This window comes from Equus przewalskii, chromosome 2 (assembly GCF_037783145.1).
Source record: "Equus przewalskii isolate Varuska chromosome 2, EquPr2, whole genome shotgun sequence".
Taxonomy (NCBI): Eukaryota; Metazoa; Chordata; class Mammalia; order Perissodactyla; family Equidae; genus Equus; species Equus przewalskii.
The window spans coordinates 21,703,294-21,730,553 of NC_091832.1; the positions used below are offsets into that span (position 1 = coordinate 21,703,294).

Consider the following 27,260-nt stretch of genomic DNA (forward strand, 5'->3'; position numbering starts at 1 on the left):
CCGTGTGCCAGGCACATGTTGTAAAAGAGTTATTATTATCCTCACTTTATGAGAAACTGAGGCACAGACAGGTTAAGTGATTTACCTAAAACAATACAGCCAGTAAGTGGAAGACTAGGCTCCAAAAGCTTCGGCACTTCCTACTCCGTAATAACGCCTCACAATTATTGCTTTTAAAATGATGATGATCAAGTATGATGATGATAGACAAGAGGAACTGGCGGTATTATTGCTTAATTTTTTTCTAAACTTTCAACTCGATATCATAGGAAACCTTTTTATCCGCAGGGAAAATTAAAGATTTTAATTTGCTTGGAAAACTAAGATTCATTTACAGGAACTCATTTTACTTTAGATGTTTTAGAAAACTACTGTTTTACAAAATTAGGGAAGCCACAGGGCGGGCAACAGAAACAGTCTACACGGAATTTGAAGGTATATTTGCACAATACCACATAGCTCTAGAGTCTAAGGAAAATGCCATTTAGTCTCACATTCCCAAATTAAATATGTATTTATACTTAAGAATGGATATATTCTTAATTCTAATGTCACAATTTCAAAATCATTCAAGCTGAACCAATTCCAGCTTTGAAAATCTCAAAAAAGTTTGCCTGAAACAAAATATACACCTGATACCTGATATTTCTAGCTTTCAGGGCTTTGAATATACTTAATAAGTTAACTAAAAACTGGAATAAGTCTTTTGATGGAAAAAAGAAAACTGAAAAGACTTTTCAATGAAATAGTATGTTTACTGGACTGAGTAAAAATCAAATAATTTATTTTCTGAAAACTCCTCTCTTTGTAATATACCATCTGTTGGGTAATACCAATAGGGCCAAACAGAAAAAATACTTAAAACTCTTTCAAGACATAAAGAAAAGGAATAAATCACCCATCAAATACAAATATACTATTTTATTCTAAGGGAATATTTCTGTGGTTTCTGCAAGGGGAAAACCCAAAAGTGGTTAACAAACAAAGAACAACAGAAAGGGTAATTTAGATGTTTCTCTTGTTTGATGTTGTTTTCCTCCCCTGGGGAAAAAAAAATAATTTTACGTAATTTTAATAAAATAAAAAAAGCAAATAATCTGACACACATATCAACAGCTACACTTATGAGGAATGACCAATAATTAATCCATATTTTCTTTTACAAGTTAATTTAGGGTCTGGACAGCTCTGTGGACTGACATGCAGTTGAAACCCTGATACAGTCATTTTCCTGGGTATTGGCTGTTCTCAGTTAAAAGATACAGATTTTTTCCTCTCTGGTGTTTCAAAACAATTTACCTACTATGCCAACAATATTTGTTTTCCATACAGCTACGGAAGGGGAAATGTTAGTGTTTATACAAACCATAGAATTCGTATAGTGGGGACTATTACCCCTGATGTTTCTGGACAGTTTATTGGCAGACTTATCAGACAATCCAATGGTTTCTCCCCCACACCAGACAAGGTCTGGAAGGAAGTTGTTTTCCAGTCAGAAATGACAAACACAGATGGAATTAATCATACAGAATTGGGGCAGATTTACTTCTTTCACACAGTTTTTGGGAACAAAAATGAAATTTGTTACAGGCAGAGGGACAGAACCATCAAGTACACAATGTCAAAAGGCCTACTTTTAAATTTTTACTATAGTTAAATGACGTTCTTTTTATTTAAAAAAAAAAAAACAAAAAACCCTGCCACTCCCATCTAAAAAATGGGACATATTGAAAAGTCTTTCAAGGTTAAAATTTCTAAGCGGCTTTTTGGACTTTTCTCATTTCTATTACACGGTCAAATTAACCTCAGGCTAAAGAAGCTCTGTGATTGGCCAACATCACAAAAGCTTTGATTCAAAATTCTGTGGGGAAGAAACTGAGAATGGAGATGAGGGAGACGGACTGATATGCCAAACACACCTATGACTTGCAATCCTCGTAGGAGTACTGAAACAGCTAGACTCTGGAACAATGCTATGAGAAGACCTGCTTGTGGATATGCAGGACACTCAATGTCTCTGTATCCTAACCCCAGAACCCCTATTTTCAAGTTTCTTAGGGCAACAAGGTCATCTTCAAATGCTTTATATAGGAACATACTAGAACCTTTTCTACCATAATTCTGATAGCTAAGTAATACTGTGTCTTTGTGGAATCACCCACAGGTTTGCCAGAGTAAGGAGAGAGACCATTCCTTCTGAAATGACAAGGGCCTCCAGAAACTGGTGTAAAAGATAAAATAAGAGGAATTACTTAGGAAGATAAAACAATGGGAGAAAAGCTGCCATTTGGGGATAAAACAAAAACAAAAGGAGAACCCCCATTTCTGTGTACCACAGCTCATGCTATGAAACAGCAGCAATAAAGGCTGACACCCAGAGAAGTGGGCATTTTAGTGGGTTTTCTACAAACATTTCAAGACACTTGGAGGGGGCGTCTACTGGGCTCCATAGATTTTCTGTGTGCATAATCAGTTTGCAGAGTTTCAGCCCGTTTACCTTAATTTACCCACATCCAGACGCGCAGCTGAGAAGACTAGACCCAGAAAGTGAAAGGGACACACGGCTGTGTGCACAGCAGTGAAGGCCTTTTTCCTTGATGTGAGGGGCCCAGGGCAAAAGCACCAGAGGCTTCTATCCTTCACAGAATTGGCTTGGCAGTGAAAATCAAAATCAAGACCACTTCACTCTCTACCTTTTAAAAAAAAGTTGAGTATTTTTATTGGGTCTTCAAGTCTGGGTCCCGCAGCCCTCTTGTGATGTCACTCTCGGCTCTGTCCTGATGTCTCCCCTGACTCTTACATAGGGCTTACCCGAGCAGCCTACTGCAGCCAAGGCTCACTCCAAAGCTACCTCTCTAAGGTCTAAGGTTACTATGGCAGAGTTTTATACAACAGTTTCCTTAAAAATATTCCACAATTTGTTATTCCCAAACAAAATAAGATTATGCACCACTCAGAGAAATTGGTTAGTCATTCTGAAGATGTCTAAGAACTATATCACTGCCAAAGAACAACATTTCTCAGTCCATATTCTTCCTTCAGTTTTCATTTGTACATCCACACTGTGGTTCACGAGTCGTCTGTTTCCCATTATCTTATAATCAAGTCAAGAGGACTTGGACTATACATCGTTTTCCAAAGCTGGATGCATTCACAGTTTGGTGCATACCAATGCGTATGAAAATAGGAACCTCACTTCAGCTTTAATCTGATAATTCAACATCAGAGTCTTCTGATTTGGCTTTGGCAAGTTCTTCATGTACTTCCCTCACCATGAGAATACGTGTTAACATGGTGTCCAGGGTCCCAGGGTCTATTGCGAATGTGGAGTACCACATAGGGCTATTCGGAACACAGGCGCGCTCAGGTTGAAGATAAAACACGTCATTCCTCTGCTTCACACTTTCAGAACTATCCACAGGAAAAAAAGAAAAAGAAAACGAAAACTGGGGATCAGAGAGTAGAGGAAATATATAACTACTCTTTAATATAATGGCTCTCAACTTTTCCCTACTGTGACTAGTACCACAGACAAGCAATACACCCAGAGGTAAGTAAGTTTATAGGCATTTTCCCCCAGGACCGACCTTTAACTCTGTATCTTTATTCCCACACTCAAGAAATCACACTAGATTGGAAGTGAGTATAATGTTGTTAGAAGACAAAGTGCAAACCCTTCCCAAATTTTCGTGCTTAAAAGGCTACTAGGGGCCACTCTGGTGGTGCAGCAGTTAAGTTCGCACGTTCTGCTTTGGCAGCCCGGGGTTCGCCGGTTCAGCTCCTGGGCACGGACCTAGCACCGCTTGGCAAGCCATGCTGTGGCAGGCGTCCCATATGTAAAGTAGAGGAAGATGGGCACAGATGTTAGCTCAGGGCCAGTCTTCCTTGGCAAAAAGAAGATTGGCGGCAGATCTTAGCTCAGGGATAATCCTCCTCAAAAAACAAAACAAAACAAAAGGCTACTAGGAGCAACCAAAAAATTCAATGCACATGTGACACTATAGCTGAGAACCATGTATCCTCAGGGCCCAGTGTCCTGGCACGAACCCCAGGAGCACTACAATCACAATATCAAACGGCAAACGCAGTCACTGTATTTCCTTGAGAAAAAGTGCTTTAGTGTGGATCTTACAACTCTACAGTCAAAAAGCTTCTGTAAGAAAAAAACTACTACAAAACTTCAATTTCTTAAAAATACATATTTCTATTTATAGGTTTAGCACTATGACCTGTTCTCTAAATTTCTTCCCTATATAAATAATAAAATCACAGCAGTTTAGATATCACATAAACGCTGAGTCACAGGGTTGTAAAGACCAAACAATGGCAGTGATTCTTGCTTTTGAAGAGATTTTCAGAAAAGAAAATTATCAAGATAAACCAGTTTGTTTCTTGGTTCAAAATCCAGGTACGAGATACGAGAATGGGGAAAAAAAGAAATTAGAGGTAAATCCTTGTCTCAAGTCATAGGTCAGCTATATTTCTGATATTCAAGCATCTGAAATCCAAAATATGTTAACATCCTTTTGCCGTGTGCTCTATCTAGCTCAGATGAAGATCACTTACCATTTTGACAGGTAAAACTCGTAAAGTCGGACGGGGCATCTTAGTGGGTTATCAGTATTCTCTGCCATCTCCACACCCACCGGAAGCTCATCATCTTCATTTCGTTTCCTCTTGCCAACAGTTAGTTTATCTTGAGACAGGAAGTCATAATCAAAAGATTAGAAAAGTCTTTTCTTCAAGTCTCAAAACACCCAATGAGCTTTGCTTCCAATCAGAACTGTCACTCCCTCCCCCTTCGTTTCACTTACTCATTCAACAAACACTTACTGAGCACCTGTGGCAGTGCTGGATATTATTTTAAGTGCTGGGTTAATAACAGTGAACAAAAATGTAATGTCCCCTGCTCACCACAGTGGAGGCAGCAGGCAAAACACACCGTGCTGGAGAGGGGGCATTAAGAATTTTACTAGGCATGGGGCTCTGAAGCCACAGAGGGACAAAGCAGGAGAAGGGGGTTCCACGTGCTCTTCTCCTACAGTAGAGACTGACACAGAAGCTGGCACCTCTAGGTGAAAATATGTCTACTGTGGGGCATTTGTTCAAGTTTCTTTTATTTGTCATAGAATTATGAGAAATAGAGTCTTTGTTGGGAAAAGAAATTCTCAGTAAAGCTGACCATTTGATAAGAAAAGAGCAAACCCTTTTTCACCAACAGAATTTTGTAGAGGCCAAGGATTATTAGAAAGAAGCCAGTGTGCAGACAGGGAAAGTGGGCTGTTTCTTTCCCTCTTTCTCCATTCAACCTTTAAGACAACAGGAGATGGATCTGAGAACCTGAAGAAAAAGGTTTTCTTTTCCTCCTTCTTTTTTCTTTTGAGGAAGATTAGCCCTGAGCTAACATTCATTGCCAATCCTCCTCTCTTTGCTGAGAAGATCGGCCCTGAGCTAACACCTGTGCCCATCTTTCCCTATTTTTTATATGTGGGACATCTGCCACAGCATGGCTTGATAAGCGGTGTGTAGGTCTGGGATCCGAATCGGAGAACCCTGGGCCACCAAAGCAGAGCACGTGAACTTAACCGCTATGCCACCAGGCCAGGCCCTTTTCTTCTCTTCTTATAGCTCCTCTTAACAAGTGGCAGAGAACTTTCCTGAGCTTCCTGCATTAGTTACTAAACAAAATTCATCCCAGTTCTCTATTTAGAGGCTACTTAAAGAGAAAGACTTTGCTAGTTACTTATTCAGAAAACAAGCTGAACTGAACTACCAATTTTGTCAAGTACCTAATCAGAAAACACAGAAATGTTACCTGATTGCCTCCCCCTCCCCCAATTAGTATCAATTAAGAGCACTAAGTGGGCTATATATGAACAAAATGAAGGAACAAGGACATAGACGTGTGGTGGAAAAGCAAGCTAATCCTAGTATTTTCTAAAGTAAAGGAGCAACTGAGATAAAGTTAACACAAAGATGAACATCACAATTTTTTGCGGGGGGGGGGGTGAGGAAGACTGGCCCTGAGCTAACATCAGTTGCCAATCTTCCTCTTTTTGCTTGAGGAAGAATGTTGCTGAGCTGATCTCTGTGCCAATCGTCCTCTATTTTGTATGTGGGATGCCACCACAGCATGGCTTGAGGAGCAGTGTGCAGTGCAGGTCCATGCCCAGGACCTAAATCTGTGAACTCTGGGCTGCCAAAGTGGAATGCATGAACATAACCACTATGCAACTGGGCCAGCCCCTACAATTATTCTTTACAGATTTTTAGTTTCAGTAATTTTAAATTCCCACATTCAAAATATATATTTCACTCTTATCCCAAGGAAGTACAACTTAATTTTGGGAGTTTTAGAACTTACAATTTTGGTCAAAATTAATAAATCTAATTTCTAGTTCCATAATAGAAATATTAATTTTTTAACATTAAAAACAAACTATTATATAATAGGCTGTTTTTGGAGTGCAAGACTATAAACCTTCTAATAAAACTGTCACTGCTGTACAAAAGCAGTATACTCTAGGCCAGCTTTTAAGTTCCTTCAGAATTTGACAATGTTAACTAAAAGAGGGTGCGCTCTGGTCAAACCAAGATTTAGAAACAGCAGTTGAAAAGTTAAGCAGGTTCCTTTTAACCGGCAATCGACTCATCTGTGGCCTCTAAATCAGTGATTCTCAACTTTGGCTGCGTATTTAAATTCCCTGGGAAGTTTTAAAATGCAGATTATTGGGGCTGTACCCTAGATCAATTAAATAAGAATTTCTAATTTAGAAGCCAACAAAAGTATACTAAAGCAAGTGATTCTTCTCAGGTTGAGGCAAGCCTTTAACCTAGCCTTGAAAATAAAGAAAAGGATTTAAATGTTATACCAAAGCTACATTTACCCATGTCTAGAATTTACAATTACTCCTCTGCCATAAGTCTCTATTTGAATAGAAATCTTACAAACGCCACCACACACCTGGTTCGGACTCCTGCTTTTGTAAAGGTGGAAAGAACCTCAGATACGTCATCTTGGTACTGTACTTCAGAGTCCTGGTCCGTCTCATCACGTGGGCAAAGGAAAGCTTCAAGTGCTCAGTAACATTCTTTAGTTGAAAGTATTTGGTATTGAAGAAAAGAAGGGTGTTCAAGAGGACAATTGGTGAGTACGCGCCCAGCTGTTTGCATTCCCACAAATGCTCTTCTTCAATGCGAGAGAACATGTAACCTGGACAGAAGAAGGGGAACAAGAAGCAGTACTAAGCTCCTGCTCAGGAGGACTAAGCAACTTCTAAATTCTCAGACAGGAAGACAACGAAGGGAAACCCCTCTTTCCTCCTCTTCTTTACACAGAAAAACAGAAAAGGCACCACAGAAAAAAGGGCAGATGATTCTGCTGAAGAAACATTGTGAGCATTCCCCTGAAACACTTTTAATCTATGGTTATTTCAGACCAGGGGTTGGCAAACTTTGTCTGCAAGGGGCCGGATGGTAAATATTTTAAGCATTGTGGGCCACAGAGGCGCTGAACAACTTTGTTGTTGTGGAAGATAAGGAGCTGTAGATAATACCGAAACAAGTAGCTGTGGCTATATACCAATAAAATTAATTTATAGACACAAATTTGAATTTCATACAATTTTCACATGCCACAAAACATTCTTTAGATTTTTTCCCAGCCATTTAAAAATGTAAAAACCACTTTTAACTTACAGACTATACAGAAATAGGCAGCAGACCAAATGCGGCCCACAGGCCACAGTCTGCAGACTCCTGTTTGAGATTATTACACTTACTGTTAACCGGTTTGATCTTTATTTAGCTAACATCATTAAAAGACAGATAGCCTTTTCTCCCTCCACCCCCTATTATTTTAAATTTATATTGAGTTACTCATGATAACTTAGCTGAGATTTTTCTTGAAAAGCAGAGGTTCTGCCCAAGAATTAAAGTAAGTACACCTTTAAATGCACCTTCCTCATGAGACCACTTACATGCAGGTGTTTTCTAATGTTCCCTCCCCAATCCTTTTCGGTGCTGCTTCTGCGTCCTATTCTGGGGAGACTATCTACAAATATGAATTTATTACTTCTACATTTATGTTCCCACCCCCATCTTTGAATGCTAAATGCCTCAAGCCACCACATTGCTCAGATGCTTCAAAGGTGATCTGTAATCCAACAGAAAGGGGCACAAATCCCTGAGCATCACATTCAACTCTTCATTCACAGCCGAGGAGCCTGAGACCAAGAGTGAATCAGACACTTGCCCAACAACATATGATCAGAGACAATTTGAGAATGAAGACTCAACTCTCTTAACAACTAATGCTATAAACTATTGGAAAAGGTCCACTGCTAAGACGTAGAGTCTAGAAGAATATGTGGCAGCTACTGGTACAGTATGCAAATTTACCAACACTATCAGATCAATACCAGTTTCTAGAAAGTAAATGCAACTTCTAGTTGTTTTTTATTTTTAATAGTTAGTATCTGTACATGCACTGTATGGAAATTATAGTTTTACTAAAATAATCACTAATAAACCAAAGACTTTCTCCTCAAAAGTCCAAACATGTTATAAATCAGGACAGAAGTATAAAATGAACAATTTATTAAAAGATAATCATAAAACTTAAGCAATTTAAGAAGGTACATCATGAGAAGAATCAAAATAAAAAATAATCATCCTACCATTAGGAAGTATTGTAGGTTCCCATATTTTCAAGAGTTTGGTAAGTTCAATCATAAATCTGGAATAGGGCTCAGTAAAAATGTTATCTATTCTACCATTTTCAAACAGGTACTACAAGAGAAAAAAATGCAAACATACATGTTGATAGAAAGAAAACAAGTTTTTAAAAAAGATTTTAAGGAATATAGTTTACCCTTAATTTTTGACCTTACAATACTGTGAACCATTTGAAGGATACATGTTAAAATACCAGGATTCAAACTAAAGATCTCTTCCACAGGAACTGACATTATCTCGAGCACTGAGCTTGCAAGGTAGAGTTTTCTATTTCCTTTTTAAAACATGCATGGTATAAAATAATTACAATAAATAATATAAGTACTTTTTACTCGGTTCATAAAACTGATATACTAAAAATTGGTCCTTATTCGTAATTCCCAAATCATTCTTCTAATTCACAGTGCCTATTTGCAGACATGCTCTCAGTTTTTACTTGTTTTTCAGACTAGTTACAAGATCACTTCCTAAAATAATACAGCTAGCTAGTGTCAGATGACCTGAGGATACCCAAATTTAAAAACTACTTATTTGGAGCTTTCTAACCACAGCTCTCAACTCTATGCTCCACAACTCAGCCTTCAAAAAGTTCAAGTCTAATTATAGGACATAAAACTATGCTAATTATAACCATCAAGAACCATATCACAGGATGGGAAACAAGCAACAGCTTGGGTAAAGTACCGTTAAAATACGTTTTGAGGGTAAAGAGCAGGTCAGATATAAACACTCAGGAAACACAATGAGCATTCACAGAACAGCACAGGATAATATAATTACATGTAAACATCTCCTGGTGTTTTTAACATTCTGTATTTTTAATTTATTTATCTATGACCATCTTGATTTCCTACTTTTCTCTCAATGTATGACTTGGAGAGAATTTTTATTTCCACTTAAATTTATTCTGGCTAATAGAAAGTATACACCATTTCAATGTGCATTTTTATAGGCCTCTTCAAAGGCAATTTATGATCGTATTGGCAGATCACAGTTTTCTTGTTGAAAAGTATTTTTTTTCTTTTAATAAAGTTATTTTTGCAACTTAAAACTACTATATCCTCACTATGGAAAAAATTTAAAATACAGAAAAAGTGGAAGAAAAGATATACTCAAACCCACTACACAAAAGTGACTTCTATTGAGAGTTAGGAGTATTTCAATCTCTAAACAAAATTCTTTTATAAATACAAAAAGTTGAGTTTTGTACATTTACTCAAATATATGAGTACATAGAAAATACTTTTAAAATAAATATCACATCCCCCTTTGATCAGGAACAAGACAAAAATGTCTGTTCTTGCTACTTTTATTCAGCATGGTATGGAACTCCTAGCCAGAGTAATCAGGCAAGAAAAAGAAATAAAAAACACTCCAAGTAGGAAAAGAAGTAAAACTATGTCTATTTGCAGATGATATGATCCTATACATAGAAAATTCTAAAGAATTCACCAAAAAACTAGTTATTAGAGCTAATAAATGAATTCAGTAAAGTTGCAGGATACAAGCAACATAAAAATCAGCTGCAATGAACAATCCAAAAAGAAAATTAAGGAAACAATTCAATTTATAATAGTATCAGAAAGACTAAAATACTTAAGAATGAATTTAACCAAGCACTTGGGTACATGCCATTTTAACAGTACAGTCATGTGTCACTTAACGACGAGGATACTTTCTGAGAAATGTGTGGTTAGGCGATTGCATCGTTGTGTGAACATCATAGAATATATGGAAGAGCAACAAAATTGTATTGTAGGTTCCCATAGAAAAAACGGGTGAGAGAAATTTAAAAAGACCTAAGAAAAATCTCACATTCATGGACATGAAGACAATACAGTCACGCACGACACAATGACAATTCGGTCAGTGAGGGACTGCATCTATGACAGTGGCCCCATAAGATTAGTACCAAAAAGTCTAGAGGTGCAGTAGGCTGTACCATCTAGGTTTGTGGAAGTACTGTAGGGGATGAAGAAATTTTCGTTTACCCTTCTATGTTCTTCTGGCTCGTCTAAGAATTAAACTGACATGAGACAGACTAACAGGAGAAAAACTAAAGTTTAATAACATGTATACATGGAAGAAACCCAGGAAAACGAGTAACTTGCCAAAATGGCTGAAGTCCTCCCCTTAAATATCCTCCTTAGCTAAAGAAACAAGATGACATTCAAGATGGAGAGAGTCAGAGACTTCAAAGGGAAGGAAGACAATTCACAGGTAGGTGAAAAGAAGAAAATGTTTGGAAAACAAGTGTTTGGCCACACAGAAACAGAAGAACACAGAAGGGAGCCCAACAAACAGGCTTTTCTAGGTTCTTCCCTATCTACCACCTAGTTCATGTCATGCTTAGTGACATTTTGCTTCCCAAGACAGGTTTTTTAATCTGAATTCTTTTAGGCTGTTAAGGGGGAATTAACAAGGAAAACCTTCTGACTCTTCTGTTTCTTAAAAATAATCAACCTAAAATAATCCTCATGTTAAAGAGACACATTTTTGGTGGCAAATTTTGTTGCTCTTCCATATATTCTATGATGTTCACACAACGATGCAATCGCCTAACCACACATTTCTCAGAAAGTATCCTCGTCGTTAAGTGACACATGACTGTACTGTTAAAATGGCAATAACCCCGTAGGAGTGATGTCAGCATCATGGCAAGTGAGCTGGGCGGAACTCTCTCCCCTCCAACATACAACAAAAAGGAGCAACTATATTCGAACAGAAAATATCCTAATAGCACAGGAATCCTAGGACAGTCACAGCAGCCAAATGATGGAGGGCAGAGAGGCTAGAGCCCTCTCTGGAGGAGCTAGAACCAGGTAAGAGAAATCTTCACTCCCTCTCCCGTGGCTGCCGCGGGAGGCCCTAGGAGGGAAGGAGAGGGGGAGGGGTTGCGCATCTGTGGGATCACCCAGGACTCCCTAGGGCCCTTGTAGCCTAGAGGGAAGCCCTCTAATGGGGCAAAAGCTTTCACGTGGGGCGACCTCATCAAGCCAAGACCCCAGAAGACCAGATGGGAAAAGCTGATTGGTAAACCGGGCACTGCATGCAGGAGAAAGCGCCCCACCCCCCACCCGTGACAGGGCACCACGCCACACCATCTCAGCTGAAAGTGGAGGACTCAGAATACGTGGTTCTCGACCCCCATCCAGTGGCAATAGGCGGTAATTGCAACCCAATAATGTTACAATGCGAAAACCCCATTCTTCCAGCATCAGGCAGTTCATCAAAAGCCCAGACCAGAGACAAAACAAGAAATACCCAAAATTCTGTTCTGAAGACTCAGAAATAAGTAAACCAAACGACAATGCATTCAGAATAGCTATCATCAAAAAGCTCAATGAGGTAAAAGAGGATATAGGGAAACAATTTAACGAGTTCAGGACTTACTTCATAAAAGAGACTGAAACTATAAAGAAGAATCAATCAGAAATACTAAAGATGAAAGACACAATGGAAGAGAGAAACAAAATACGGATTCCCTGAATGCTCGTGTGGACACCATAGAGGAGTGAACCAGCAAAACTGAAGATAGAGATGTTGAATTGCTCCAGACAGAGGAAGAGAGAGAACTGAGACTAAAAAAGAAATGAAGAAAGTCTCCAAGAAATATCCGACTCAATGAGGAAATGCAACACAAGAATTATAGGTACCCCAGAAGGTGAAGAGAAGGCGGCTGGAGCAGAAAGAGTGCTCAAAGAAATAATAGCAGAGAACTTCCCAAATTTAGGGAATGAGAGAGAGATGTGTGTGGAGGAAGCTTTCAGGTCTCCTAGATATGTCAATGTAAAAAGACCTACTGCAAGGCATATAGTAGTAAAATTGTCAAAAATTAATGACAAAGAAAGAATACTCAGGGCAGCAAGGCAGAAGAAAATAACCTGCAAAGGAACCCCTATTAGACTTTCAGCAGATTTCTCTGCAGAAACGTTACAAGCTAGGAGAGAATGGAACGACATATTCAAAACTTTAAAAGATAAAAATCTTCAGCCAAGAATACTCTACCCATCAAAAATATCCTTCAGATATGAGGGAGGAATTAAATCTTTCCCAAACAAAAACTAAGGGACCTTGTAGCCATGAGATAACCCCCCTCCAAGAAATCCTCAAGAAGGCCTTCACACCTGAAAAAAGAAAAAAGGGAGAAAGGGGTCACAAAACACAGAGTAAGGAAACAAATGGATAGACAGAATCAGAATAGGACAGCAAATGTTCAACTATAGCATTAGGCTAAAGGGAAGTAAAATACCAAAAACAAAGACAATCTTGTCACTTTAACCACAAACTCACAACACGAGTTGGAGTAAGATGAGAATAATAATTTAGGAGGGAAGGAGGAAAGGGATTGAATCAGTTTAGACTAAGGAAATAAGAGGCCATCAGAAAATGGACTATGTTATGCACGAGATTCTGAATACAAACTTTAGAGTAGCCACTAAAAACCAGAATAGAGACACAAAAAATAAATACGGAAAAAACTAGGAAACACAGCATAAAAAAATGCATTATTCAATGGGTAGACCAAAACACACAGGACGAGAAACAAAGGAAATGCAGGAAAACTGGAAAACGAGTGATATAATGACAGCATTAAGCCCTCATACATCAATAATCACCCTCAATGTAAACGGATTGAACTATCCAATAAAAAGATACAGAGTGGCAAGGTGGATTAAAGAACAAGACCCAACCATCTGTTGCCTCCAGGAAACACATCTCAGCTCCAATGACAAATACAGGCTCAGAGTGAAGGGGTGGAAGATGATATTCCAAGCTAATAGCAAACAAAAGAAAGCAGGTGTCACAATTCTTACATCAGACAAAGTAGACTTCAAGATAAGGCAGGTAAAGAGAGACAAAGAGGGGCAATATATAATGATCAAACGGCCACTACATCAAGAAGCAATAATGCTTATATATATCTATGCACCCAACACAGGAGCACCAAAGTTCATAAAGCAACTATTAACAAACCTAAAAGAAGAAATCAAAAATAAAACAATAATAGTAGGGGACCTCAACACCCCACTCACATCATTGGACAGATCATCCAGACAGAAAATCAACAAGGAAACAGTGGAATTAAACGAAGAGCTAAAACAGTTGGACTTAATAGACATATATAGAACACTCCATCCAAAAAACAGCAGAATACACATTCTTCTCAAGTGCGCATGGAACATTCTCAAGGATAGACCATATGTTGGGAAACAAGGCAAGCCTCCATAAATTTAAAACGTTGAAATAATAACAAGCATCTTCTCCAATCATAATGTTATAAAGCTAGAAATTAATTACAAGAAAAAAGCTGAGAAAGGATGAAAAGACGTGGAGACTAAACAATATGCTATTGAACAAGCAATGGATTGTTGAAGAAATTAAAGAAGAAATAAAAAAAATCTGGAGACAAATGAAAATGATAACATGCCACACCAACTCATATGGGATACAGCAAAGGCTGTATTAAGGGGGAAATTCATTGCAATACAGGCACATCTTAACAAACAAGAAAAATCCCAAATAAGCAATCTCAGATTACACCTAACTGAATTAGAAAACGAAGAACAAACAAAGGCCAAAGTCAACAGGAGAGAAATAATAAAAATCAGAGCAGAAATAAATGCTAGTGAAACAAAGAAGGCAACAGAAAAGATCAATGAAACAAAGAGCTGGTTCTTTGAGAAGATAAAATAAAATTGACAAACCCCTAGCCAGACTTACAAAGAAAAAAGGAGAGAAAGTGCAAACAAACAAGATCAGAAAGGAAAGAAGAGAAATAACAACAGACTCCACAAAAATACAATGGATTATAAGAGAATACAATGAAAAACGATATGCCAACAAAATGGATAACCTAGAGGAAATGGATAAATTCTTAGACTCTTACAACCTCCCAAAGCTGAGTCAAGAAGAAACAGACAATCTGAACAAACCAATCACAACGAAAGAGATTGAAACAGCCATCAAAAGCATCCCACAGAATAAAACCACAGGACCAGACGGCTTTCCTGTGGAATTCCACCAAACTTTCAGAGAAAATTTAATACCTATCCTTTTCAAGCTATTCCAAAAAATTAGGGAGGATGGAATACTTCCTAACACGTTCTACAAGGCCAACATCACTCTGATACCAAAGCCTGACAAGGACAGCACAAAAAAGGAGAACTACAGGCCAATATCGTTGATGAACATAGATGCAACAATTCTAAACAAAATTTTGGCAACCCAAATACAGCAATTCATCAAAAGGATCATACATCATGATCAAGTGGGATTCATACCAGGGACAAAGGGATGGTTCAACATCCACAATCAATCAATGTGATACACCACATCAACAAATTTAGTAATAAAAACCACATGACCTATCTCAATAGATGCAGAGTAAGCATTTGACAAGTTCCAACAGCCATTTATGATATAAACTCTTAACAAAATGGGGATAGAAGGAAATTACCTCAACATAATAAAGGCCATATATGACAAACCCACAGCCAACATCATACTCAATGGGCAAAAACTGAGCGCCATCCCCCTGAGAACAGGAACAAGACAAGGATGCCCTCTATCACCACTCTTACTCAACATAGTACTGGAGGTTTTGACCAGAGCAATTAGGCAAGAAAAAGGAATAAAAGGAATCCAAATAGGGAGAGAAGAAGTGAAACTCTCGCTGTTTGTAGATGACATGATCTTATATATAGAAAACCCTAAAGAATCCACGGGAAAACTATTAGAAATAATCAACAACTACAGCAAAGTTGCAGGGTATAAAATCAACTTACAAAAATCAGTAGCATTTCTACGCTTTAATAATGAACTAACAGAAAAAGAACTCAAGAACACAATATCATTCACAATCGCAACAAAACAGATAAAATACCTTGGGGTAAATTTAACCAAGGAAGTGAAAGACCTATACAACAAAAACTACAAGACTTTCCTGAAAGAAACTGATGACAACATAAAGAGATGGAAAGACATTCCATGAACATGGACTGGAAAAATAAACACAGTTAACATGTCCATACTACCTAAAGCAATCTACAGTTTCAACGCTATCCCAATCAGAATCCCAATGACATTCTTTACAGAAATTGAACAAAGAATCCTAAAATTCATACGGGGCAACAAAAGACCCCGGATTGCTAAAGCAATCCTGAGAAAAAAGAACAAAGCTAGAGGTATCACAATCCCTGACTTCAAAATATACACAAAGCTACAGTAATCAAAACAGCATGGTACTGGTACAAAAACAGGTGCACAGATGAGTGGAACAGAACTGAAAGCCCAGAAATAAAACCACACACCTATGGACGGCTAATCTTCCACAAAGGAGCTGAGGGTACACAACAGAGAAAAGAAGTCTTTTCAACAAATGGTGCTGGGAAAACTGGAAAGCCACATGTAAAAGAATGAAAATTGACCATTCTTTTTCACCATTCACAAAAATAAATTCAAAATGGATCAAAGACCTAAAGGTAAGACCTGAAACCGTAAGGCTTCTAGAAGAAAACATAGGCAGTATACTCTTTGACATCAGTCATAAAAGGATCTTTTCGGACACCATGTCTTCTCAGACAAGGGAAACAATAGGAAGAATAAACAAATGGGACTTCATCAGACTAAAGAGCTTCTTCAAGGCAAGGGAAAATAGGATTGAGACAAAAAAAACAACCCACCAATTGGGAAAAAATATTTGCAAGTCAAATATCCGACAAAGGGTTAATCTCCATAATATATAAAGAACTCACACAACTCAACAACAAAAAATTAAACCACCCAATCAAAAAATGGGCAGGGGACATGAACAGATATTTCTCCCAAGAAGATATACGGATGGCCAATAAGCATATGAAAAGATGTTAATCATCACTTATCATCAGGGAGATGCAAATGAAAACTACACTAAGATATGACCTTACTCCCGTTAGAATGGCAAAAATAGCCAAAACAAAAAGTAACAAATGTTGGAGAGGTTGTGGGGAAAAAGGAACCCTCATACACTGCCGGTGGGAGTGCAAACTGGTGCAGCCACTATGGAAAATAGTATGGAGACTTCTCAAAAAATTAAAAGTAGAAATACCATATGACCCAGCGATCTCACTACTGGGTATCTATCCAAAGAACTTGAAATCAGCAATTCCAAAAGTCTCATGCACCCCTGTGTCCACTGCAGCATTACTTACAATAGCCAAGACGTGGAAGCAACCTAAGTGCCCATCAACTGATGATTGGATAAAGAAGATGTGGTATATATAGACAATGGAATACTATTCCGCCATAAAAAAGGATAACATTGTCCCATTCACAACAACATGGACGGACCTTGAGGGCATTATGTTAAGTGAAATAAGCCAGATAGAGAAAGACAATCTTTGTATGAGTCCACTCATGTGTGGAAGTTAAACATGTAGACAAAGAGAACAGATTAGTGGTTACCAGGGGAAAGGGGGCGTGGAGGATGGGCGCAAAGGGTGAAGTGGTGCACCTACAACACGACTGACAAACAATAATGTACAACTGAAATTTCATAAGGGTGCAAACTATCATAATCTCAATAAAAAGTTAAAAAAAGGGGCCGACCCCATGACAGAGTGGTTAAGTTCATGCACTCTGCTGCAGCGGCCCAGGGTTTTACCGGTTCAGATCCTGGGCGCGGACATGGCACCACTCATTAGATCATGCTGAGGCGGCCTCCCACATGCCAAAGCTAGAAGGACCCACAACTAAAATATGCAACTATGTACTGGGGGGACTTGGGGAGAAGAAGGAAAAATAAAATAAATAAATAAATAAAATCATTTAAAAAAAAAGTTAAAAAAAATGGGAATATTCCCCAAAGCAATCTACAAATTCAATTGAATCCTATCAAAATCTCAATGGCTTTTTTTGCAGAAATGGAAAAGCTAATCCTAAAATTTATAGGGAATTGCAAGAAACCTCAAATAGCCAAAAGAATCTTGTGGAATCAAGCTCACCGACTTTAACTTACTACAAAGATATAGTAATCAAAATAGTGTGTACTGCCATAAGAACAGCCATGTAGACCAATGTCCAAAATAAACAAATAAATTTTTAGTCAGATGATTTCTGAAAAGGATGTCAAGACCATTCAATGAACAAAGAATAGTCTCTTCAACAAATGCTACTGGGAGAACGAGATATCCACATATCCCTACCTCACATGAGATATAAAAATGAATTCAAAATGGATCAATGAACTAAAAATGAGCTAAAACCACAAAACTCTAAAGAGAAAACATAGGGGAAAATCTTTATGAACTTGAATTTGGCAATGGATTCTTTATAACAACAAAAGCACAAGCTACAATAAAAAAAATACACTGAACTTCATCAAAATTAAAAATTTTGTGCATCAAAGCACACTTTCAAGAGAGTGAAAAGAAAACTCAGAAAATGGGAGAAAATACTTGCAAATCACATATCTGATAAGAGTTTAATATCCAGAATATATAAAGAAATCCTACAACTCAACAACAAAAAAACAAACAATCCAATTAAAAAATGGGCAAAGGACTTAGATATTTCTGCAAAGAGGATATACAAATGGCCAACGAGTACATGAAAAGACGCTCAATGTCATTATTCAGTGGGGAAATGCAAATCAAAACCACAATGAGACACCACCTCATACCCAGCAGATGAGTACTAAAAAAAAAAAAAAGACGGAAATTAACAAGCATTGTCAAGGATGTAGCAATAACAGAACTCTCCACTCTCATACACCACTGCTGGGAATATAAAACAGTGCAGCCACTGTGGAAAACGGTTTGGTGGTTCATCAACAAACTAATCAAACAGTTACCATATGACCTTGCAATTCTACTCCTAGGCATATATCCAAAGGAACTGAAAAGAAGTGTTCAAAAACAAACTTGTACATGAATGTTCATGGTAGCACTACTATTCATAATAGCCAAAAGGTGGGAACAATCCAAATGTCCGTGAACAGCTGAATGAATGGAATATTATTCAGCCATAAAAAGGAACGAAGAACTGATTCATGCTACAACATATAAACCTTGAAAACACTATGTTAAGTGAAAGAAGCCAGACATAACAGGCCACACACTGTATAATTCTACTTATATGAAATATACAGAATAGGCAAGTCCAGGGTGATAGAAAGCAGATTTATGGTTGCCAGGGACTGGATGGAGGGGGTCATGGGGAGTGACTGCTTCATGAGTACAGGATTTCCATTTAGGGTGATGAAGTTATAGAACTAGATAGTGGTGATGGTTGCACAACATTATGGTTGTACCTAATGCCACTGAATTGTACACTTTAAAATGGCAAATATTATGTATACGTTTTCTACCATAATATAAACATTGCACTACACATATAAATTTTGCAAGTTACTTTTTTAAATATATGTCTCTAAGCGTTTTCCATGTCAATATGTATAGAAACAATTCATTCTTTTTTAACTACTGTATGATATTCAATTATATATTATAGCTGATTGAATCATTACTCTTTGGATGAACACTTAGGTGGTTTCCAAATTGTTGCTGTTAAAAACAACGTTACAATGAAAATATCAGTATATGTCTTTCTAGGTCCATGTGTGTGCACTTCTTTTAGAAGAGATACTGATCAGTGGATTTGCTAGACTGAAGAACCTATATGCATTTAAAGTTTTAATAGCCACTGTCAACCTGCCCTTTGAAAAAGCCTCCAACAGTGCACATATCTTTACTAATACTTGGTACTACAAACTTCTCAATCTTTCAAATTTTTAATCTATCTGATAGGTGAAAATGTTTCCTGATCACAGCACCTTTTTACATTAGAGAGGTAGTCCAACATAGTGATCATAAGCATGGACCCTGAAGCTAAACCATGTGGGTTCAGATCCTAGTCGTGGCACTTACTACGTTTGAGACCTTAGGCAAATTATTTAACTCACTGTACCTCAGGTTCCTTAGCATGAAATGGTGATGATAACAGTTCTTACATGTCACAGGGCCAGACTAACAATTAAGTGAGTTAATACAGGAAATGAGGCGCCAGCCCAGTGGCGCAGCGGTTAAGTTCGCACGTTCCACTTCTCGGCAGCCCGGGATTCGCCAGTTTGGATCCTGGGTGCAGACATGGCACCACTTGGCACGCCATACTGTGGTAGGCGTCCCACATATAAAATAGAGGAAGATGGGCACGGATGTTAGCTCAGGACCAGGCTTCCTCAGCAAAAAGAGAAGGGCTGGCAGTAGTTAGCTCAGGGCTAATCTTCCTCAAAAAAAAAAAAAAAAAGAAATGAGCTATTAATACACTACATACATAGTAAATGATTGTTAGGTGATGCTGGTATATTCGGTCCATTAGCAATCTCTTGATTTTCTTCTGTGACTTGCCTGTTTGTTTCTTTTGCCAATTATCCCCTTCCCAGCTAACGTTAACAGTGGTGGTCCAGGTGTTGATATTATAGTTTAGTTTCTTTCTTTACATTTTTATGTATTTTCAAAATTCTTTACAATCAGCATAACTATTTTTATAATCAGAGAAAATAAAAGCACACTTGAGATGTCAACATAAATAACCTTATTAAGGAAAGTTTATTTCTTGTTCAAAATTGATAAAAGGTTCCTAATATTTACTTTCTATCACAATCATCTGACCATTTGTTAACTTATGGCCTCTTTTTAACAGTATTGTTACATAAGTCATTTATTAATATAAACAAGTTAACAGGACAAATATACTAGAAAAAACTTTCATAGGTTTATGATTTATCTCACAAATTAGAATATATTTTTTATATAGCAGAGAATCTGATATGCAATGCACTCAAATGTTTTTGATTAAAATCGTGGCAATGACCACCTATGTTTTGATTATATTCAAATTATTAGAATATTAATAACTACCACAAAACATCTTGACATCTGCACTGATCAAATGAGAAAATATATTTTTTTATTTTTTTAAAGATTGGCACCTGAGCTAACGTTTGTTGCCAATCTTCCTTCTTTCTTTCTTTTTTTTTTGTGGAAGATTAGGCCTGAGCTAACATCTGCTGCTAATCTTCCTCTTTTTGCTGAGGAAGACTGGCCCTGAGCTAACATCTGTGCCCATCTTCCTCTACTTTATATGTGGGATGCCTGCCACAGCATGGCTTGACAAGCAGTAAGTAGGTCCACACCCAGGATCCAAACCTGCAAACCCCAGGCTGCTGAAGCAGAATGTGCGAATTCAACCACTGTGCAACCAGGCTGGCCCCAAGAGAAAATATTCTTTAGATCCATAATATTATAAACTTCCAGAGTACAGGAAGTCTATCCAGAATTCTCACAACTTTTACCTGAGCAAAATGCATGCATGGCACATAGCAGGTGCTCAATAAATTTTTGTTGAAAGAATCCATGAAAGTTCTCTCATATGTTAATTTTAAAAATATCTTTTACAGTCTAGACATTAGTTCAAAATATAATGGAAACTTATTAAATAACAAAGGTGACATTTTGATTCTGTGGGAAAATTAATACTGCTTGAATTAACCAGCTACCCATCAGAAATGTTATTCATCAGAAATATACTTGTAGGGGCTGGCCCCGTGGCCAAGTGGTTAAGTTTGTGCGCTCCGCTGCAGGCGGCCCAGTGTTTCGTTGGTTCGAATCCTGGGCGCGGACACAGCACTGCTCCTCAAACCACATTGAGGCAGCGTCCCACATGCCACAACTAGAAGGACCCACAACGAAGAATATACAACTATGTACCAGGGGGCTTTGGGGAGGAAAAGGAAAAAAATTAAATCTTTAAAAAAAAAAAAAAAAAGAAATATACTTGTAGCATGGACAAAAATGAACAAACGTTAAAAAGAGGAGTGATAGGGGCTGGCCCCGTGGCCGAGTGGTTAAGTTCGCGCTCTCCGCTGCAGGCGGCCCAGTGTTTCGTTGGTTCGAATCCTGGGCGCGGACATGCCACTGCTCATCAGACCACGCTGAGGCAGCATCCCACATGCCACAACTAGAAGAACCCACAACGAAGAATACACAACTATGTACCGGGGGGCTTTGGGGAGAAAAATGAAAAAATAAAATCTTTAAAAAAAAAAAAAGAGGAGTGATAAAGAGGATTCAAGAAATGGGCATTCACACACACACTGCTGGTAAAATTATAAAGTACTGTAACCATTTTGGAAAGTAATCTGAAAATATCCTAAAATTGGAAAAATGAATATATTCTTTAACCTAGAAATAAAAGCACCAGTTCATCAGGTATGCAAACAAAATATTCACTGAAGCAGTGTTTGTGAGGCTAAGGGGGGTGGTGGGAGGAGAAAAAATCTGAATATATAAAAGAGGAAAAGCTGAATAACTGGGATATTCATACTCTGCAATATTATACAGCTTTCTTTTTAAAGGAAGGAGTTTGATTTATGTTCTCCTGGAGGGATACACAGATTGGAAAAAGCAAGCTGCAAAAAACGTGTATGGTATGGGCCCCATTTGCTAAAAACTAAACAAAACAAAAACTATTAACAAACATGTATACGAATGTATAAACGTGTAGCACCGGACAAGGTAAGGAAGGAGACTCACCATGGTGCACCACTGGCTCCCTCAGGGAGTGGGAATGGAGCAAGACAAATTTTTCTTCATATGCCTTCACTTACTGTTTTAACAGTTACACTGAGCACATGCAACACATTTGTAATTAAAGAACAAAACTTAAGAACAAACAAATGCCTAAATAAAAGAACACCCCCCCATACAAATGGAGGAAAATCTGGCAAATAGAAAAAATTAAAAAATCAACAACATTCAGAGTTCTACCAACCCAAAACCATAACCGTTGTAAACATTTTTGGTGCATTTCATTTTATCATGTATTTATTTGGCTAGTTTTTAAACCACTGTATGTTAGCATACAGTGATACGTATGGAATTCGTACTCTTATTTTGTTCATTTAATGCTGTAATATTAAGATTTTTCTGTTACTAGAAGTTACTTTGTAAACAACTTTTATTGGCTACATAATATACAACTTTATAAATATACTATAATTTACTTAACCATCACACTTTGGTGGACATTGAGGTTATTTCAAATTTTGTGCAATGATGTCTGAATTTCAGTATCAGCTTTGACAGACTTGCAAAAAGTGAATTACTGGCAAAACAGTATGAACATTCAAAAGTATTCCTGAAACATATGCTCAAAATTGCTTTTTAGAAAGTAGGTACTAATTACTACCAGCTATGAAAGCAAACCCCTGTCTCACAAAACTCGTATCAACAAGTGTTAGAATTTTTTGATTGTTGCTAATGTGATAGACAAATAATAGTATACCTATTATTTTAATTTTCCTTAAAAAATTTACATGAGACCACATGATTTATATAAATACATACATATACATACACACAGAGTCATCTATGTCACTTCTTCAGTGAACTGCTGTTTATGCCTTTTTTGTCCATTTTACAATAAAATGTACCATGCTTGATTTCTGTTGTTCTAATAACAGTCTCAAATTAGCTTACAGAACGCTATATGATGAAGACTTTTGAATCAGGGTCAGTGGTTCACTAAGAAGAGAGTATCCTAGCAGCAATACCAAACAACCACTATACACTATAATTTTTCAGCTTAGTTCAGAAGTTCTATCAGAATTATTAAATGTGCAATAGATTTTGTAACAATTATTGAATTTGATACCTGCTGAATTCCAAGGCACAAGTATAAGATACTGTCTGGATCATATTTTTCACCATTTGGTCTCCGCACCTCTTGGATAAACTGGCATAAACCCAAACTCAACTCAGAAAAAGTGCAGGACAGAATATCTTCCTTCAGCTTGATAGAGCGGACTGTGGAATAGAAAACATCTAAAATGTTAACTTGCAAGAAACACAGTAACATTAGTTGATTCACTGAATAAACAATGACTACTATTGTGCTCCACGTACTGTGGTATACACGGGTGAACACATGGATTAAAGACAGACCCTGATCTCAAGGGTTTTTAGTTAAAGAAATAAAGACAATATGGTGTGCATATGGTGTAACAAGTGCAATAATAGAGGTTTCATTTAAACAGGATTCTATGAAAGCAACTGAGGGACATCGAATAGACAGGGAAGGATCAGGTGGGATTCTGGACGATGTGACACTAATGCTAGACCTTGAAGGGTGAAGAAGAATTAAACAGGTGGATAAAGAATTCCAATCTGAGGATAGAAAATAAATTTCCCAAAGTATATTCCACAAAATACTAGGTATGCGAAAGCTGGAGAAAACTGCGTTTCTAAGATCTGACAAATTTGGAAAAGAGCAGCATATTACATCTGCCTCTAAAGAACTCACAATCCTTTTTGGCGTGTTAAAGCCTCTGAGGATATCTGCAAAAAAGAATGCCATTTAACTTTAACTCAAATTTATTTGAATATAGAACACTTCAAATAACATATAACACGTTTATGCCCTTAGAAATGCTGGAATACAGTAAGTGCTCGGCCACAAAAGTGAAAAGGTTCAGGGTTGCACAGGAGAAAAGCAAGAAGGGCAGATGGGGGCATATGCTGGTAAGCCTCACATATCATATTAAGATTTTGAAGACAAGAAAGAGCTCAATTTTACACAGGAGAGTTATCCAATTTGATTTGTAGAGATCCTGCTACAACGGATTGGTCCACATTGTGGGATTTAGAACCGAAACATCCTTTCTAGTTATTGCTCTTCTGCATTCAGACAAGTTTGCACATTTCCAAAAATAGACTTGAGCTCCCGAGAAGGTTTCACAAAAGGTAAGTGGTGATTCACAAGGGCAAGGACCATGTTCGACCTTTTCACTCGAGTACCTACCACCATGCCTGGTACATGCCAGATATCCACTAAGTATTTTTCAGACGAATGAGTAGTAGAAATGAGTAGGCATCCCCCATGGCTACTGCATTTCAGCCTGGTAGTCTAATAGAATATTACCTCTCCATTCCCACTACCCTTCTTTTTTCGTAAAAACAAAGAGTGCTGCGTGGCTCAAAAGTGGATGGTAAAGGGCCTAACAAACCTCCTAACAGGAGTATATTTATTATCACTCTGGAGCAGAGAGATTACACTTGATCTGTAAGAACTCATGAGTCAGTCAGAGACCAGAGCAGCAACTAACTGCTCCAATAAGGAGGGTTACATGTACCCCCAACCCAGCAGGGTAGACTGAGGTGAAGACAAGAGTGCATGCAATCACCCAGGTGTTAGAGAGAAGATACAGTTGGGAAGGGGCAAAAAAATCTAATTGCAAGGACATCTCATCCATTCCTGTCCCATCTCATTCCATGAAGATTAAGTATCTTACATAAAACACAGATAATAAAAAAGCAAAATATAAACTGAAAACAAAAGTTTACAATAGGACATCAAAACCAGGGAAAAATGAAAGCTAATGTGGGCTCTAAAATTACACATTGCTGCTCTATTTGAACTCTTTATTGGGTCCCAAATTTCTGGCACCCAGAGCAAAATCCACAAACATGGTCAGTCATACAGAGCTTGCTGTTAGGAAAAATTCCTGCAGAAAAAGCAAGGGTTTCCAGATATTTTTCTCAAAAAAAAAGTGTCACACTTGGTTCCGTATGGGTTAATCTATAGATTCAGGGCTCAAGACAGATTTGAGCCACCTGCATAGTGTTAGAAAAAGAAGAAAAATTCCTTATATTTGCATCACAAATCCATGATCAGAAGATACAACCTTACCTTTATAACAAGCTCTTTAAAATCAGAAATATGATATTAATTTCTTTTTACCACAAGACTTCAAACTTTAAATATTACACTTACAAATTTAAAATTGACAAAGATATTACACGTAATTCAGACCATAAGCAGAGAATCGAGTTTTACCTCTACAGCCTGGCTCTGAGGATTCTTGAGAGACTGCATGGTCTTGAGCACTTCCTAAGGGGTCAGAACATGGGCTAGATGAGGCATGTTCAACTCCTGACAAGGAATAAAAATAAATGAGAAGTTTAAATAAAGATGGGAAAAAATTTAAGTAAAGCCCAAAACAAAGTTTTATGGGATTTTTGACCTAGTATTTATCTCTTTTGAGAAGATTTATAACTTTATCAATATTCCCCCCACCTCCTAATGCAAGACACAAGTTCATGCTGTGTATTTACCGCCACATTTCAGATCCCCCTGCTCTTCCTTGGCATTTTTCCACTGAACCCAGTTCTTCCAGGCATTTACCCCATACATGTATTTGAGTGTCATCCCAGACACTGGGCACCCTTGAAAGGCTCCTTGAATAAGGCTCCTGGGCTCCACAGCTACTACAGACTTCTTCCGTCCCTGTAAGGATTCCAAAAATTTACAGAACGCAAAATTTAGTCTCGGATATTTAAGAATCATAGTTCTCAAAGACAGAAAGGGCATAAATGTACAGAATATAGAATTTAGTAGTATATCCTAAAGATTCAGAGTTCTTAGAACTAGAAAGAGCTTTACAGATTATCTAATCCAATCTATATGAGAAAAGAAAAAAGAGAAAGTTGAAATGTAGAAGATCATACTGTAATAATCACTAACATTTAAGTACTTACTATGTTCCCGAGACTGGACCCACACAATGAGGTATGAATAACCGTTATTACCATTTAGGTCTATTTAATGGAATACACATGAATAGATCATATTCTGGGCTATGAAACAAACCTCAATAAATTCTCTTAACTACAACAGAATTAACTAGAAACCAACAATGGAAAGTTGGTAAGAAAATCTTCAAAAACTGGAAATTAAACAACACATTTATAAATACCCCAGGGGTCAAAGAACAAACTACGAATGAAGTTAGAAAATATTTTGAACTTAAGAGAAAATTATGAAAATTCTGTAACAGTGGTAAAGCAGTGCTTATAGGGACATTTATAGTATTAAAATGCTTCTATGAGAAATGAAAAAAGTCTAAAATCAATAATCTAAGCCTCTATCATTTTTTTTTAAAGATTTTATTTTTCCTTTTTCTCCCCAAAGCCCCCTGGTACATAGCTTTGTATTTTTAGTTGTGGGTCCTTCTAGTTGTGGCATGTGGGATGCCGCCTCAGCATGGCTTGATGAACGGTGCCATGTCCGCGCCCAGGATCCAAACTGGCAAAACCCTGGGCCACCGAAGCGGAGTGCTCAAACTTAACCACTCTGCCACAGGGCCGGCCCCTAAGCCTCTATCTTAAGAAACTAGAAAAAGAAGACCATATTAGAACCCAAAACAAGGAAAATGAAGGAAATAATAAAAATAAAAGCAAAAAATCAATTAAAAAAGAAAAATCAATAAAACTAAAAGCTGATTCTTTTAGAACATTAAAAAAATCAATAAATTTCTAGCTAGAATGATCAAAAACAAGAGAGAAGACACAAATTACCAATACCTGATCCTACAGACATTAAAAGGATAATAAGAGGATATTTGCACATCATTATGCCAATAAACTCGACAATTACATGAAATGGACATGTTTCTTGAAAGACACAAATTAATAAAGCTTGCCCTA

General features: G+C 37.6%; 1 protein-coding gene across 19 annotated transcripts in view; it reads right to left on the reverse strand.

Annotated features, from left to right (window-relative positions):
* Nucleotides 1-901: 901 nt before the first annotated feature.
* Nucleotides 902-27,260, reverse strand: part of ZMYM4 (zinc finger MYM-type containing 4) — a 168,033-nt gene continuing 141,674 nt past the window's right edge. For all 19 annotated transcript variants that reach the window (XM_070610328.1, XM_070610341.1, XM_070610333.1 and 16 more), the window contains 7 exons: nucleotides 25,890-26,061; nucleotides 25,612-25,707; nucleotides 23,431-23,582; nucleotides 8,679-8,790; nucleotides 6,965-7,213; nucleotides 4,567-4,696; nucleotides 902-3,411 (listed from right to left, as the gene is read on the reverse strand). In XM_070610328.1, the coding sequence (XP_070466429.1) occupies nucleotides 3,204-3,411; nucleotides 4,567-4,696; nucleotides 6,965-7,213; nucleotides 8,679-8,790; nucleotides 23,431-23,582; nucleotides 25,612-25,707; nucleotides 25,890-26,061 (1,119 nt within the window). In that variant the 3' untranslated portion in view covers nucleotides 902-3,203. The remainder of the gene's footprint in view (nucleotides 3,412-4,566; nucleotides 4,697-6,964; nucleotides 7,214-8,678; nucleotides 8,791-23,430; nucleotides 23,583-25,611; nucleotides 25,708-25,889; nucleotides 26,062-27,260) is intronic.